General features: G+C 42.1%; 1 protein-coding gene across 2 annotated transcripts in view; it reads left to right on the forward strand.

Annotated features, from left to right (window-relative positions):
• The window catches only part of LOC106604833 (A disintegrin and metalloproteinase with thrombospondin motifs 2), a 209,226-nt gene that overhangs the window by 62,682 nt on the left and 129,955 nt on the right, over positions 1-16,589 (forward strand). For both annotated transcript variants that reach the window (XM_014199880.2, XM_045718244.1), the window contains exon 3: positions 7,782-7,953. In XM_014199880.2, the coding sequence (XP_014055355.1) occupies positions 7,782-7,953 (172 nt within the window). The remainder of the gene's footprint in view (positions 1-7,781; positions 7,954-16,589) is intronic.

Below are 16,589 nucleotides of genomic sequence, written 5' to 3' on the forward strand. Positions count from 1 at the left end.
TCTCCAGTTCTATTCCCTTTCACAGTCTCACGTGGCTCTGTCTACGGTCAACCTCTCTCTACAGTACTGTGTGCCTCACATTTAAACCATTTTCCCTCATCAATTTCTCCTCAATGACTTACAATTACCTGTCTCATCTTTCATACCACTTGTCTTTTCTCCTGTTTCCACCCTCCTCCCCCTCTCTCTCTTTCTCTGTCTCTGTCTCTTTCTGATTCAAAACACCCATAGACTGAGATGTTTAGTCAGAAACCAGAGGTAATGAATGGGATGAAGAGAGAGCGAGAAAGAGAGAGAGAGAGAGGGGAGAGGGAGAGGGAGAGGATGTGTGGTTTCATCCCCAGATGGTCTGCCTTCCTTGAGTACTGTCTCACCTACACCGTTCTCCCTCTATGTCAACACAACCACACCCTGATGGAAAACGGTCCTACCAGGGCGTCACACTAAAGAGGCTAGCCGCTATTCTTAAATGCTAACCTCTGGATGTTTATCTAAGGAACACTACTAGTGGGTGAGTCCCAAATGGCGCCCTGTTCCCACTATAGTACACTAAGCCCCATATGTTTCTGGTGAAAAATAGTGCACTATGAAGAGAAAAGGAAGCAGTCTACCAGTCCTTCCTCTGCACCTGGAAATAACATAATGAAGGAGTGTCTTACTCAGTCAATGTTAGAGGAAACAGGGGAGGGAGGAGGGAGGAGAGAGAAGGAGGAGGGAACCGGGGGAGGGGAGGATGGAGATGGAGGGAGAGAGAGATGGTGGCAAATGAGAAAGAAGGAGGAAGAAGCATGTGCAAGTAGGGAGGAGTTGACGAGGAGGAGGAGGAAGGGAGGGGTAAGAACGGAGGAGTCCCCAGATGCAGGTTGAGCTAGTGTAGTTCAGAGCATGTGACCTGGGGTCAACCTGTGGTGATGACCTCTAAACTAGAGGAAGTGCTCTGTGTATTACTGGAACTGTGACTAAAGCCTGCTATGGAGAGGGTCAGAGAGAGATGAAGAGACACATGGGATGTGTCCCAAATGGAAGCCTATTCCCTATATAGTGCACCTACTTACACCACTAATATTTATGGCCAATTCCACGGTAACAGAGTGATGCTGAGACTCCGATTTTTTTATTTAAAATGTATGTCAAACAAAAACCAATGATTCTAAAGTTAAACAAACCATTTAACTCTATGCACAAGGAATACATTTAACAGTATAAAATGGCCACAGACATTTTTACAAAAACACATTTACTTGAAGAACAGTACAGATGCAAAGTTTGGTAACAGAATGACGTCTCACAGGTTGACTACACCGCTTGCGTCGCGTGCGTTGAAAAATAAATTTAGAAGTCTATGTTCTTCAATTATTGCACCCACACTGCTTGCGTGTGCTAACGAGCGTCTGCATTGCCAAGGGCTAAAATAGAAATCAGTTGTATTTCTGACACAGATCGCGCTGCAAGTCCTGCCTCTCCCATCTCCTCATTGGTTTATAGAAGCAGGTACCCACGTGCCATCTCCTCATTGGTTATACCCACACGGGTGACTGAAAGACGAACGAGGTCAGTGGCGGTTATGCACCTAATTTATGAAAGTTGCCAATCGCAATATAAAGTCAAGAGAAGAAAAAGCCTGGAAGGAAGAGAGATGACTAGAAACGATTCGGTTGACCGTTTTATGTGTGGATTAATTGGCGGAGTAGAGGACCTTGTGCATTTCAGGTAAAATAACAACTCAATGTTTATATCCCAGGACAAATTAGCTAGCAACAGCAAGCTAGCTAAATGGGACAAATAGGCTAGCAAGTGCAAGCTAACTAGCTAAATTGCCATAAATGTTTAATGCTTTTCGACCAATTATATTCATTCGTCCCCGAATGAATATAATTGGTTCAGAGTTTTTTTTTATATTTTAACCTGCGTGTCGTGATCGTGTTTGGTGTGGGGGGACAAAATCAATTTATGCACGATGGCGCACGCGCGTAGCCGGTTTCGGTTAAGTGTCAGTCATCTCAGTCTCAGCATCACTGTTATCGTGGAATTCCCCTTATGTTCCACCCAGGCTGCTTTATCCTCTCTTCTCTCTCTTCTGTCTTCACTTTCTTCTCTATTTTGTGTCTTTTAGTTTTTAGTGGGAGGGGGATGCAGTAAGCCATTGTTTGGACTAGACTAGGTCCTGATATGGTCCTCACTTACGTCCTAGTAACTTACAAGGAACTAGGCAAGGGTCCACCAGAAAACGTTCCCTTGGGACCATCATGTGACGTCCTCTTGACCATAATGAAAGGTCCTCTTGTGGTCATTGAATGTCCCATTGATAACGTCCTATCTGAACCAAATAGGAACTTTTTCGTAGCATTCACTAATGGACATCAAAATAACTTATTATGCCATTATATTGCGACCAAACCGGGACCTGTACTTAATGTCCTCTTATGGTCCTGAGGTTAACGTCATGTTTTAATGTTTCTAGAACGTTCTCAAAATGTCAGTGGGATAACGTTTTGCCAAAACCTTTAAATGGAGCTTATGGGAACGTCGCCTAATGTCCTAAGGACATCCTCTGTTTTCTGGGTCCCTGTGTGTGTGTGTGTGTGTGTGTGTGTGTGTGTGTGTGTGTGTGTGTGTGTGTGTGTGTGTGTGTGTGTGTGTGTGTGTGTGTGTGTGTGTGTGTGTGTGTGTGTGTGTGTGTGTGTGTGTGTGTGTGTGTGTGTGTGTGTGTGTGTACGTGAGCTCCTGTGTCTGTGTCCTGGAGCGTCGGCCTGTGTTAAGAGACCACTCTGTGTAATGAGCGGGACAGGGTGACAGGGCCAGGGTTGCATCACTAAGTCCCCCAGGGCCTAAATCACAGTGGCATCTGCCACCAGAACCAAACCTGAGGTCAGCACAGCACAGGACTGCAGAGGGAACAGAGGACAGACAGGGGAGCACAATACCATGCTCCAATGGAGCCACTGTACTGTAGACCTGGAGTGTGTGTGTGTGTGTGTGTGCATGTGTGCATGTCTGTGTGCGTGTGTGTGTGTGTGTGCGCGAAAGGTTGTGTTTATGTTTGATAATTCCTGTTTGCCATGTGTTATAAGTAAAGGCTTTATTATATGCCTAGTCCTCATCCTCCTCTAGCATATCCCAGATTTACTTAATTTGGCGATCTCTTCTCCCTGCTGGAAATTAAGCAAACAATTTAATTAACTTAATTAATCTGTTTTAATACTTAACATTAATTAATTCTCTCTTTCTTTGCACCCACCCTCTCTGTCTCTCCTCTCTCCCCTCCCTCCCTCTATCTCCCCCTTTCTATCTCTCCCCCCTCTCTCTCCCCCCCCACTCTCTCCCCCCCAATATCTCCCCCTTCTCTCTCTCCCCTCTCACCCCTGTCTCTCTCTTGCTCCCCCTTCCCCACTTCCCTCTGTCTATCTGTTTCTCTCTATCTCCCTCTTTCTCTCTCTTTCATGAGTGAGCTTGGCTGTCATGAGTGGTATGGTATAGTATGGCGGTATCTCTTTGATCCGTGGACACAGTATCCTCCGTAACACCCCCTACTGTTCTACTGTTCTACTGTTACTCTTGTCCAGGACACTTAGACTCCTCTCACGTTTCAAACTACTCACAGTACAAGGGCTTTATATAGTCCCAGTATGTCCATAAAAACATAGACTGCAGCCCAAATGGCATCCTATTCCTTACATAGTGCACTAATTTTGACCAGAGCCTTATTGGCCTTGGTAAAAATGTGTGCACTATATAGGGAATCTGGTACCATTTGGGACGCAGACAGAGCCTCCTCACTTGTAAGAGAAGCTCTTGGTTGTGTGGGCCATATTTAGAGCTCTGAGATGATGACTCCAAGGCCCCAGGAGGGCTGTGGTTTGTGTCAGGGTTTCAATGACCAGAAAGGCAATAATAGCCTACAGTTTTAGAGTGCTACGTTTAGTGTGTGTGTGTGTGTGTGTGTGTGTGTGTGTGTGTGTGTGTGTGTGTGTGTGTGTGTGTGTGTGTGTGTGTGTGTGTGTGTGTGTGTGTGTGTGTGTGTGTGTGTGTGTGTGTGTGCGCGTGTGTGTGTTTCCAAAGGTAGCTTTAAGGCAAGAGACAGATAGAAATAGAAGTGTATGGTTTAGATAAATCCTACTTGTTATAGTGGGTGTTTTCATGCTTTCCTCCGCTTTTTATGTATTTTCCATTCCATTTCATTGACTGTGATATAGTGACTGTAATAAATAGCTGGTGTGGGTAAGTTAGAGACAGTGCACACTATCAGGAAGGGGATTTTCCCAGTGGTGTTCTCTAACCTTAAATGGTTATCTTTCATCTTCCCTAAATTTCTCTAAGTCTCTCTTTGTTCATTTCAAATCAAATCACATTTTATTAGTCACATGCACCGAATACAACAGGTGTAGACCCCACAGTGAAATGCTGACTTATAAGCCCCTAACCAACAATGCAGTTTAAAAAAATATGAATAAGAGTAAGAAATAACAGTAACAAGTAGTTAAAGAGCAGCAGTAAAATAACAATAGCGAGACTATATACAGGGGTACCAGTACGGAGTCAATTTGCGGGAACACCGGTTAATTGAGGTAATATGACTATGCATAAATAATAACAGAGAGTAGCAGTGTGTCGTAAAATGGGGGGGGGCAATTGATTAGATGTTCAGGAGTCTTATGGCTTGGGGGTAGAAGCTGTTTAGAAGCCTCTTGGACCTAGACTTGGCGCTCCGGTACCGCTTGCCGTGCGGTAGCAGAGAGAACAGTCTATGACTTGGGTGGCTGGAGTCTTTGACAACTTTTAGGGCCTTCCTCTGACACCGCCTGGTATAGAGCTCCTGGATGGCAGGAAGCTTGGCCCAAGTGATGTACTGGGCCGTGTGCACTACCCTCTGTAGTGCCTTGCGGTCGGAGGCTAAGCTATTGACATACCAGGCAGTGATGCAACCAGTCAGGATGCTCTCGATGATGCAGCTGTAGAACCTTTTGAGGATCTGAGGACCCATGGCAAATCTTTTCGTTCATGGTTATATTTTCCTGTTTGTTCATGGTTATGGTTTTAGGTATAGTTTTGTTATCTGATATTGAGAAGAAGGGAGACTATTCCAGACAGTTGTTATGGGCAGTCAGTGTCCAATAAACTCCCATAAACTCCCACTGTTCCATACTTTCCTCCTTATTCCTGTTTCCTTGTTCCTGTTTCTGAAAGAACATGATGCTCTCACTCTGGAATCTATAGAGACTCTTTGATGTTTTATTCACTCTTCTTTTAGACTGGAGTTGTCCAGTTCTCTCTCTCTCTCTCTCCCCCTCTCTCCTCCCTCTCTCTGATCGATCCAACCATGTCTCCCATTCCCACATGTCATCTTTTTCTTTGACACGGCTCTCCTCTCCTGTCTGCTTGGTATTCCGGAGCGGGAAGCCATGCACCAGCACAGATCCATCAGCTCCGATCGTAATGCTGCACCACGGCTCAGAGAGAACGGAGGGATGAGCAGAGAGAGAGAGAGAGATAGAGAGAGAGAGAGAGAGAGAGAGAGAGAGAGAGGGGGGGGCAGGTCACTGGCTTGTCGACATCCTTCTGGGACCAAAGCCTCAGACTGACAGGGAGAGAGCGAGAGAGAGAAAAAAAGCGAGAGGAAGAATAAGGCTTATCTTTTGCTGTAGAATAGAAGTCCAATGCCTTCACTTTCATTGGCGTGTTATACAGTATCTATACCTCTGATGTATTGATGTAGCTAGCTCATGATACAACTAACACACATCTTGGAGTAGGCGAACTGTGTGCGGGCTTTATGATTCCCTTTTTAAGATGTATAAACACCTCAGCTTCTCTGCACTGACGGATCATAATCGTACTGCTGATTTACTGACATTACCCAGCACCGGAGTTATCCTGCAATAGTGTCATTCTCCCCTGCAGTAACTGTAATGTCAGATAATGATGTAATGATAGGAATTAACCATGACAGGCTTGGGGTGAATCTGAAATTACACTCTATTTCCCTTTTGGTCAAAGCCACGTATCACATAGGACTCTGGCCAAAATGGGAATTTAACCTATATTAACCCAAAGTTATATGGGGTGGTATGTACAGTAGTCCAGGGCCTGTATTCACAAAGAATCCCAGTGTAGGAGTGCTGATCTTAATGAATAAGATTATATGGACGGGTGGGGACCTGATACTAGATCAGCACTCCTACCCTGAGACGCTATGTGGATACAGGCCCAAAGGTGTACTGCACTGTTGTGTACAGTGGAGAGTCAATAGGAGTTAAAGTAGCTGTGAAACACTGCTGAACAAGGAACTGCTATAGCATACCTTTAAGCTCTGTAGTGGTGTTTCTGACTTAGCTTGCTCCAGTGCAGCTCTCAGTCTAAACCAGTGGAATAACATCACACTTAGTGCTGCATCGCAATCCAGTGAAAACTTTCCCCAGCTCTTTGCCGAGCAACAATTTCTCTATTTTCTCTCTCCCCCACTTCACACTCCTCTGTTAGGATCATTCACCATCCCTTCTTCAACCTGTCAGAGAGAAGAGGGAGAGTGACAGCGAGCGTATCAGGCATATCAGTGTTTGTGTCTCTCTTTTTCTCCTTTTCTTTTCTTTCTTTTCCCTCTAAAGCCCCAGAATCCTCCTCTTCAGTTCTCCCCCATGGTTTTGCTCCTCGGCAGTCGGTTGCCGTGGTAATTACCAGTTGTCTAAACAGACAGATGGAATTACAGAGAGTGACAGGCAATTTTGCAAGCGCCTGTTTTTTCACTGTGTGCGTGTGTGTGCGTGTGTGTGTGTGCGTGTGTGCGTGCGTGCGTGCGTGCGTGCGTGCGTGCGTGCGTGCGTGTGTGTGTGTGTGTGTGTGTGTGTGTGTGTGTGTGTGTGTGTGTGTGGTGTGTGTGTCAGAATGGGGAGCGGGTTAGGGGGAATTAGCTGACAGGGAATATTAGAGCAGGATTTCGACCTGGACAAACTTATTTCCTGGTACGGTGGCTCTGATACCATGTGTCATTCTCTCTCTCTCCCTCTCTCTCTCTCTCTCTCTCTCTCTATCTATCTCGTCAGTGTTAATTTCAACAATACCTATAACGGTCACTTCAGTCAATCGTCAGTCTTTTGAACTGATGAGCCAGGACACTTCAATTGTAACAAACCTAAACTAGAAACAATATTGTTACTCTTGCTTTCATGTAGGTTATTTTTGCTTTGATCACATCAGAAGCTTTATTTTGTGTTGCCGCACTCGCAGAGGGCAAATGCGAATGAAATTTGAAATTTGAATGCTATTTGCTATTTCCTGAATATTGCAGTAATATTTCTGGAATTGTTGGAAAGCGCAGATTCTCCATTTGTTAAGGGAATCACTGTTATTTACCCCCATCCCAAGGTTATGTTGGGGAGAAAAAAGATGTATGCCTAAATTGTTTAACCTGTAGCCAAGCCACTAAAATGTGACTAAGACTAAAAGGCATTTTAATCATTAAGACTGACTAAAACTGAATTTATAATAGATGCCAAAATTAACACCATCTCTCATTTTATCTCCATCTCTCTCTTTAATTATTGTAAGGCTGTGGCCCTACTCCCCACACCCAGGAGAGGAGAAGAGAGGTTTTAGCCAGTTACATGGATTTCATGGCTCTCTGACTTTTAGCTGGAGGAAAGTTTTCAAGAAAATGGGATGAGTGGGCGAGATCCCAAACCAGGCATAATATGTTTTTATGTCATTATTATTATTATGCATTGTACTAAAATAGAATAACTGACAAACTCTCTCTAATCTCCTCTCTCTCTCTTGCTCTCTCCCAGGCTGGTATGATCAGGACGGAAGAGGAGGAGTTCTTCATCGAGCCGGCGGAGAAGGGGAATGGAGTGATGGGGGAGGAGGAGGGAGGAGGAGGGCGTCAACACATCGTCTACCGCTCTTCCTCTGTGAAGAAAATGCCCGTCAGCGGCCTCGCAGCAGACTACCACTCTAGAGGTCTGTGATTGGTTACTTACTTACTGCCTTCCACTATGTCATATACCTACTGTATACTCAACCACAGACTAGCACTTCAAAACTGGGTTTGTACCGTACATGGTTGTGTTTATGTGTGCGCTTGTATGGATTCTGTGTGCAAATGACAGAGCAATATAATTCTCAGCGATGTGTGGTTCATGTTGGGGTGTTAGGAAATATTGTGAATGTGAAATTCCAGTTTTCACAAGCTCCTTGTTGCAGTTTATTAAACAGTGTCTATTTCTGCTATTCAATGTATTGTAGGAAGATGAGACTGCAGTCATACCAATACTTTTATGTGTGAGATGGAGGCATGGACATCACCAGGACCGGGCTTTCGGGGCTTTAGCCCTGAATGATTTTGGGTCAGCCCCGAATCTTTTGCACTGCTGCGATGGTGTAAAACATTTTTTTGTCAACTGAATGCGCCCCAATTTGGTTTTACACTGCTGCTACTCGCTGTTTATTATCAATGCATAGTCACTTTACATTAATTAATTACCTTGACTAACCTGTACCCCCACACATTGACCCGGTACTGGCACCCCTGTATATAGCCTAGTTATTGTTATTTTATTGTGTTACTTTTTATAGTTTTTTACTTTAGTTTATTTGGTAAATCTTTTCTTAATTCTTGAACTGCATTGTTGGTTAAGGGCTTGTAAGTAAGCATTTCACGGTAAGGTTTACACCTGTTGTATTCGGCGCATGTAACAAATAAAGTTTGATTTTGATTTGATTTGATTTAGCTAGGGCTGTGACGATTCCAGCATTGCAATTTTTCTTCCCATGGCAAAAAATTACAACATGATGCAGACCAAACTCGTTGGTCCTTTAAAAACCTGCTGGATATAAAATATTGTGTGCTATAGCTTGGACAATAAATAAAAGTGACTCTGGATGACAACATAATGATGTTTGTTTCCAACATTAGGGCTGTTTTCCTAAAGAAGTTAAATCCGCTTTGTGTTTTATTTCCTTTCCACGATACTAACATGTATCGTGATACTGGTATCGTCCCGGCCCTAGTAGGAGCTACTAGCAATTATGACCCGTTCCTGAAAGGTAAGACTCTCATGAACACGTAGGCCCCTACGTGTTTTCTGTTTCCCTCTACAATGCTCACCAGCCGCTTAGGAGACGAGAAGGGACTGTGACAAAACCACAATTGATATTAATGCAGATCTTCTCTACACATATACAATTACTACCTGATGAGCGCACCTGATGTTTTCCTGAACATTCCAATACTTTTCTAATGCATTTCAGTCACTTAGTCTACTGATGCAAATACACATTTTGACACCTTTCCCATAGACTTTTCAAGTAATTAGACGTATTAGCCTTGTGAACATAGAAACTTGTTTTTTGTGCTACAATGTTTAAAACATAAATGAGGTCTACATCGTTTCTATAACAATATAGCTACAACCACTAGTGGTTAAACAGGAAAAATACAGTTGAAGTCAGAAGTTTACATACACCTTAGCCAACTACATTTAACTTCTATGGGCTACATGGGACGCTAGCGTCCCACCTGCGGGACACAGCCAGTGAAATATCAGGGCGACAAATTCAAAAACAACAAAATGTCATAATTCAACTTTCTCAAACATACAACTATTTTACATAATTTTAAAGATACACTTCTCCTTGATGTAACCACATTGTCTGATTTCAAAAAGGCTTTACAGCGAAAGCAAAACATTAGATTATGTTAGGAGAATACATAGACAAAAATAATCACACAGCCATTTTCCAAGCAAGAACATGTCAATAAAACCCAAAACACAGCTAAATGAAGCACTAACCTTTGACGATCTTCATCAGATGACACTCCTAGGACATTATGTTGCACAATACATGTATGTTTTGTTCGATAAAGTTCATATTTATATCCAAAAACAGCATTTTACATTGGCACGTGATGTTCAGAAAATGTATTCCCACCAAAACTCCCGGTGAATGTGCACATCAATTTACAAAAATACTCATCATAAACGTTGACAAAATATATAACAATTATTTTAAAAATTATAGATAGACTACTCCTGGATGCAACCGCTTTGTCAGATTTTAAAATAGCTTTACGGAGAAAGCACATTTTTCAATATTCTGAGTACATAGCTCAGCCATCACAGAGAGCTATACAGACACCCGCCAAGTTCGGCGCAACCTAAACTCAGAATTAGTATTAGAAATATTATCTTACCTTTGCTGATCTTCGTCAGAATGCACTCCCAGGACTGCTACTTCCACAAGAAATGTTGTTTTTGTTCGAAATAATACATATTTATGTCCAAATACCTCCGTTTTCTTTATAATTTATATATGTTTATATATATACACTACCGTTCAAAAGTTTGGGGTCAATAAGAAATGTCCTTGTTATTGAACAAAAAATAAAAATGTCCATTGAAATAACATCAAATTGATCCGAAATACAGTGCAGACATTGTTAATGTTGTAAATGACTATTGTAGCTGGAAACGATTTGTAATGGAATTTCTACATAGGCGTACAGAGGCCAATTATCAGCAACCATCACTCCTGTGTTCCAATGGCACGTTGTGTTAGCTAATCCAAGTTTATCATTTTAAAAGGCTAATTGATCATTAGAAAACCCTTTTGCAATTATATTAGCACAGCTGAAAACTGTTGTTCTGATAAAATAAGCAATAAACTGGCCTCCTTTAGACTAGTTGAGTATCTGGAGCATCAGCATCTGTGGGTTCGATTACAGGCTCAAAATGACCAGAAACAAATAACTTTCTTCTGAAACTATTCAGTCTATTCTTGTTCTGAGAAATGAACAGTGGCGAGTCTGGGATGCTGGCCTTCTAGGCAGAGTTCCTCTGTCCAGTGTCTGTGTTCTTTTGCCCATCGTTATCTTTTCTTTTTATTGGCCGGTCTGAAATATGTATTTTTCTTTGCAACACTGCCTAGAAAGCAAGCATCCCTGAGTCGCCTCTTTACTGTTGATTTTGAAACTGATGTTTTGCGGATACTATTTAATGAAGCTGCCAGTTGAGGACTTGTGAGGTGTCTGTTTCTCAAACTAGACACTCTAATGTACTTGTCCTCTTGCTCAATTGTGCACCGGGGCATCCCACTCCTCTTTCTATTCTGGTTAGAGCCAGTTTCCGCTGTTCTGTGAAAGGAGTAGTACACATCGTTGGGCTCTGTACGGCTATGTAGATTTTCCATAAAAAATCTGCCGTTTCCAGCAACAATTGTCATTTATAACATTAACAATGTCTACACTGTATTTCTGATCAATTTGATGTCAATTTAATGGACAAATTTTTTTGCTTGTCTTTCAGAAACAAGGACATTTCTAAGTGACCCCAAACTTTTGAACGGTAGTGTATATTATTGTAACAGTAGGTCTACCTACTGGATTAATAATAGGAAGCATTGATTATTTGGCTTTAGGGAGAGCACAGAGCATGGAATATTTTTTTTAGCTGCAGATCAATTTAAATACATATGCCAAATTATATAATTGATCCTGTCTGTATGTACAGAAATAAATTAAATCATTGAAAATACTACACCGGAAAGCATTATTTAGCCACAGAGGTTCAATAGGTTCTTTCAAAAATAGTTGTGTGATTTTGTGGGCTTCCTACAATCAGGAAGCCCACAATTGGGCAGCACGCGCAGCAAATCTCAAACAGCTGATTGTTGAGTTGTGGCTGTCAATGAACAGTAGGCAGCAGCTAAAAGGCCTTTTGCAATATTTCAAAATACAACTGCGGGAAAAACAGTTTGGAGGAGTCTGTGTAACTGGAAAGTTAGTGTGCTATAATGTCCTCCTTATATTGAACAATCTGTCTCCACTCTTTTCTTTGGCCTATGCTATTGGTTTCATTTAAAACAGGGTTGTTCATTTTTATTGATCTCAGTAGGCTGTCAAAGTCAAAGTAGCCTTTAATTTCAGTAATTTGTGTCTTGTTAAAAAATATTATTCTAATGTCTCCAGTCATGTAAAATAATTTTCAAAGACCCGGAGTGTTCTGAAACCCTGGTGACGCCCCTGGATGGAGGTCTTGGATTTTATATAATCTTGGGCTTCTGTTCTGTGATAAGAGAAGTGGCTGCCCAATCACCATGATTGATTTGGCACCTAGACGTCAATCAATCATGATCTCAGCCAAGAGAGGGCTGTGTTATTGTTCAGCCAATCAGCATAGCAGGTTAAAGTGACAGGAGCCATAATTTTGCTCTTGGCTTGATCGATGCCTAGAAAATGTAGGAAGAATGTTTTTGGCTTTTGGAGAGATTGACAGATTTTCAGTGGTAAGCACAATTAATATTATGAGCACAGATGCACAGCGTAGTTCTGTTCAGCAGTGGGAAGGACACGCCACACCCGGCACACACATCCTACATCAGCTGGTGAGCTGCTGGGGAGCAACCGATGAGTGTGGGCAGGCAGGCAGACAGACTCTGCTCCGGCTCCACCTCTGATTATAGACATCATGCAGGTGACTCTCTTGCTTCCCCGTAGCTAACCTGTCACAGCCAGCCTTCTAGTTAGCTACCCTTTGCCTGGTTAATAAACACAAGCTGCTTTACAACATTTTAAACAATCGAAGCATTGAGTTTAATAGTAAAACAACAGTCTAGCTTATGTTTTTCTCTTCTTTGAGTAAGTACTCTTTGAATTTGTAGTCTCGCTTAACCCTCCCACTTTACCAACTGCATTTCATAGGCAGGTTCTGTAGCCATCGCCTAGTCTCTCTCTTTTCCTCAGAGAAAACAGCTTGATTCAAGGCCTTACCGTTGAAAAGCTTTGAACCATAATATTGGCGCTATGTTAACATGGACAACTTTGAAGAAAGGCTATCAGAACAAGTTCACAAATAAAAAACTTCTTTATGATACCTCGAGTAGACATGAATATGAGTTTGAACTCCTGGAAAGAGATGTAATGGGGATAGATGTGGTAAAGAGGTTAATGGAATGCATACCATGGGGGATAGAAGGATGCTGGATTGGCACACACTCAACAAATCTGATCTAACAAAGTGGATATTGGTAAAATCCGTCATGATTGAGGTATTGTAACAGGCCCACAATGTGATTGCTAAAATGTGACTCCTGGACCACCTGAATTCGGTCTTATGCAGCAAAATTTGAAATTGTGTTTTGTACATTGGATAAAAGTAGAGACTCAGAGCTACAAAATGGTATATCATACACTGCATTTGAGGAAAATGGGAAAGTAATTCTGCTTTTAAAGTTGATCAACTTGTAAACTCACTTTTGAGAAAATGGCCTTTGAATGTTTTGGTATCTAGTGAAGAGCTCCTCTTTGTCTACACCCATTCAGCATCGTTCACACCCTCTTAAGCTTTAGCCCCACCCATCTCATTTCACTCTCGGAGCGCACACTTGACGCTCTGGCCGATGATTGGATAACATGAAACAGCCTAACCAGCTCTGCTGGCAACAATTTCATTACGCTTTTTTGCAGACGTTTACTGACACCGGCCATATTCAACAGGTGTTGTACACATGTCGTGGAACGTTAGCTAACGAGCCAGCCAGTTAACGTTAGCTAGTTAAACAACAATGAACAGTGCCAACAATGCCACAGTGATGGGAGCTAACCAACCAGGTTCAATATTAGCTAGCTAACATTAGGCTCTAACTAGAAAAGTAAACGTCTCTGGGTTACGAATAATAACGTCAGCTAGGGAGCCAGCCAGCTAAGGTTAGCTAGCTAGCTAACAGTACACTTTAGCTTAAGACATATAGCTAGCTAGCTAGGTAAACAATGCACCTAGCTATGTAAACAAGGTGTACGTTCACACATGTAACGTTAGCTAACGAGCCAGTCAGATAACATGAGCTAGTTAAACAACAATGAACACAGTGCCAAATCATGTCGTTACTGCCCTGCATGAATACGGCTAGCTAGCTAACAGTACACTTTAGCTTGAAATGAAACCACTTTCTGCCAAAATTAGAAACATGTAATATCTGAAAATGTAGATAGCTAATGCTAGACTATCTTATCTGTATACATCATCATGCATGATGGACGCGTCTCCCTGTCAGAATGCCATACCACGGTTGCCCTTAGTTTGAAGATGTAATCTGGAGACAGGTGTTTTCTCCATCTCTTTAGCTGTCATACTCTAATTCCAGTGGAATTTCGCGCCTCCTTATGGGCTCCTGATCATGGCCAGTAGTGATACAGCCTGGGATCGAACCAGGGTCTGTAGTGACTCCTTTAGCACTGTGATGCAGTGCCTTAGAGCACTACACCTCTCAGGATCTTAATCTGGTACCATAGCTAGCATACAGAAATCGGTGGTGGTAGTCAAAGTACTTTTTAACTGTAATTCAGTTCATTGATGACATGAACATGTATTGGGGTTGACATCCATACAAGCATTATACTTTATATTATATTATACTTTACATTACATTTTTACATGATATAGTGTGAAACATACATGTAAACAATAGCCTAAATGTAGGCATATTTTGCTGGGGGCAATGGAGAGATTCGGGATGGAGATGCAGACGGGAAAACAGTGCAGCCTTTTAACTTGGCTGAGCTCCTATGTCAAGCACAGAAGTCAACATTTCAGAAGAGGTAAGGTCTTGTCTTTTTGTTTAGTCAGTTGCTTGTAATTAGCTTGATGGCTATAACGATTAGCCCTGACTCACTATAAGCGGTGCAGTGCAGACCAATTTATTGGATGCATATGACAGCTCCCCAAAGTGCAAAAAGTATGAATGGCCGTGTCACAGTAAAAGCTGTACGGCCACTGCAGACGTTGTATTGACCATGGAAAGCCTTTAAGGGTTACGTTTAGGGTTATGATAAGGGTTAAGGTTAGGGTTAGAGCTAGGGTTAGGGTTAGTAGATAGTTAGTTGAAATGTTACTGATAGTCTTTAGAGCATCTACAGATGGACTATCCAAATAAAGTGTTACCCCAGACCGTTAACCATTTGTTTAGACTACACCTGATTCAGTAATGTTACCTCATTAGCTAGCTATAGCTAAAAACCTGGAGTGGGTTCAGCAGGATGCAACGTTTTGGAATGTTCAGATAGAAATATGCTATGTAGAACAAACATGCCTCTCTGACTTGTTGAATAAGGATTAACGTCTGCTCTATTCATGGATTTCTATCTGCAATGTTCAAGAATGTTTTGCAACTGAATGTGGCCTATATGCAAACATTTGTTGGCACAGAAAGAAAGGAAAAGTGATAGCAAACAATGTATTACTAAATTCCTCTTGCCACTACACTATATCTGCCTGGATAAATAACTTTATTTTGAGTTAATGTGGACCCAGTACTCAGACTTGAGCACTTGGACCAGGACTCGGACTTCAGCCATAGAGACTCGTGACTCGACACATGACATGACCTTTGGTGACTCCGACGTGGGCTTGAGCATAGACTACATCACTGAGCGAAACAGTCATTAGCTCCCGTTCAAAGTCATTATCCTATTCTACTTTTGTACATCAATGTGACTGACATCTGTGGAAAGTTGATAGCAATGGCAATGACACGACCAAGTGATGGAGGTGCAACCAATACTACTTTTCCAATACTTTGAGGCACCATCTCTGCTCTTGTGTTTGTGTCTGTTTGTTTTGTATGTAATGTGCAATATCTATATATGCTGAATTCAGTGGTGTGTATTCATGGATGCCAAGGGAAGCCATGCTTCCCCAAATATTTGACCAATAATATGTTTTAAATGCTAAATGTATTAATGTTTTGTCTCTCTCTGTTTTCAAAATGTTCTCAAGTCTGGGTTGTCCTGGTGCAGCCAAACGCCCCCCCAAGGGAGGCCAGTTTGGATTTGGCTTCACACCAATCAAATCTCTTCCTAAGCAAAACTTACATTTCCAAAAAATGTGTCTGTTTCTGGTCTGCTTGTGTTGATGTCCTGCAGTAGCTAGTTTACTAAATCGCCCATGGATGGAGATGGGGATTTGGACTTGTGGTTTTGACTTTTATTATTATTATTATGACCGCAATTCTGATCTAACCATAACTTAATATGTTGTTCCACTGGCATGAGATGATAGGCTAACGTTAACTACCTAGCTAGCTGTCTAAACTGGTTCCTTGTTGCCCATGCGAGGAGGTTAGGCTAGCAAGCATTTTAGCTAGTTAGCCTATGACAACAAAAGTTGTACTGCATGACAGATCCATAGGCCGTTTTGCCAACATGAAGGAGAGGAGGATGGCATTGGAGTTCAACTAGTCTGCAAGTAGGGTGAGTCAACATGTTTTGTTTTACACCGTAGATCGAAATGGTATGTACCTCCACCAAATATAATGGGGTGGCATTTAGCCTAGTGGTTAGAGCGTTAGACCAGTAACCGAAAGATTGCTAGATCAAATCCCCGAGCTGACCAGGTAAAAGTCTGTCGTTCTGCCCCTAAACAAGGCAGTTAAAGCCTTTTACAGCTAGCGGAACGTTTCTACAACATCCGGTGAAATGGCAGAGCGCGAAATTCAAAACAAAATATTAGAAATATTTAACTTTCATACATTCACAAGTGCAATACACCAAATTAAAGCTTAACCGTGTCAGATTTCAAAAAGGCTTTACGGCGAAAACAAAC

The sequence above is a fragment of the Salmo salar genome, chromosome ssa05 (genome assembly GCF_905237065.1).
Source record: "Salmo salar chromosome ssa05, Ssal_v3.1, whole genome shotgun sequence".
NCBI classification, from domain to species: Eukaryota; Metazoa; Chordata; class Actinopteri; order Salmoniformes; family Salmonidae; genus Salmo; species Salmo salar.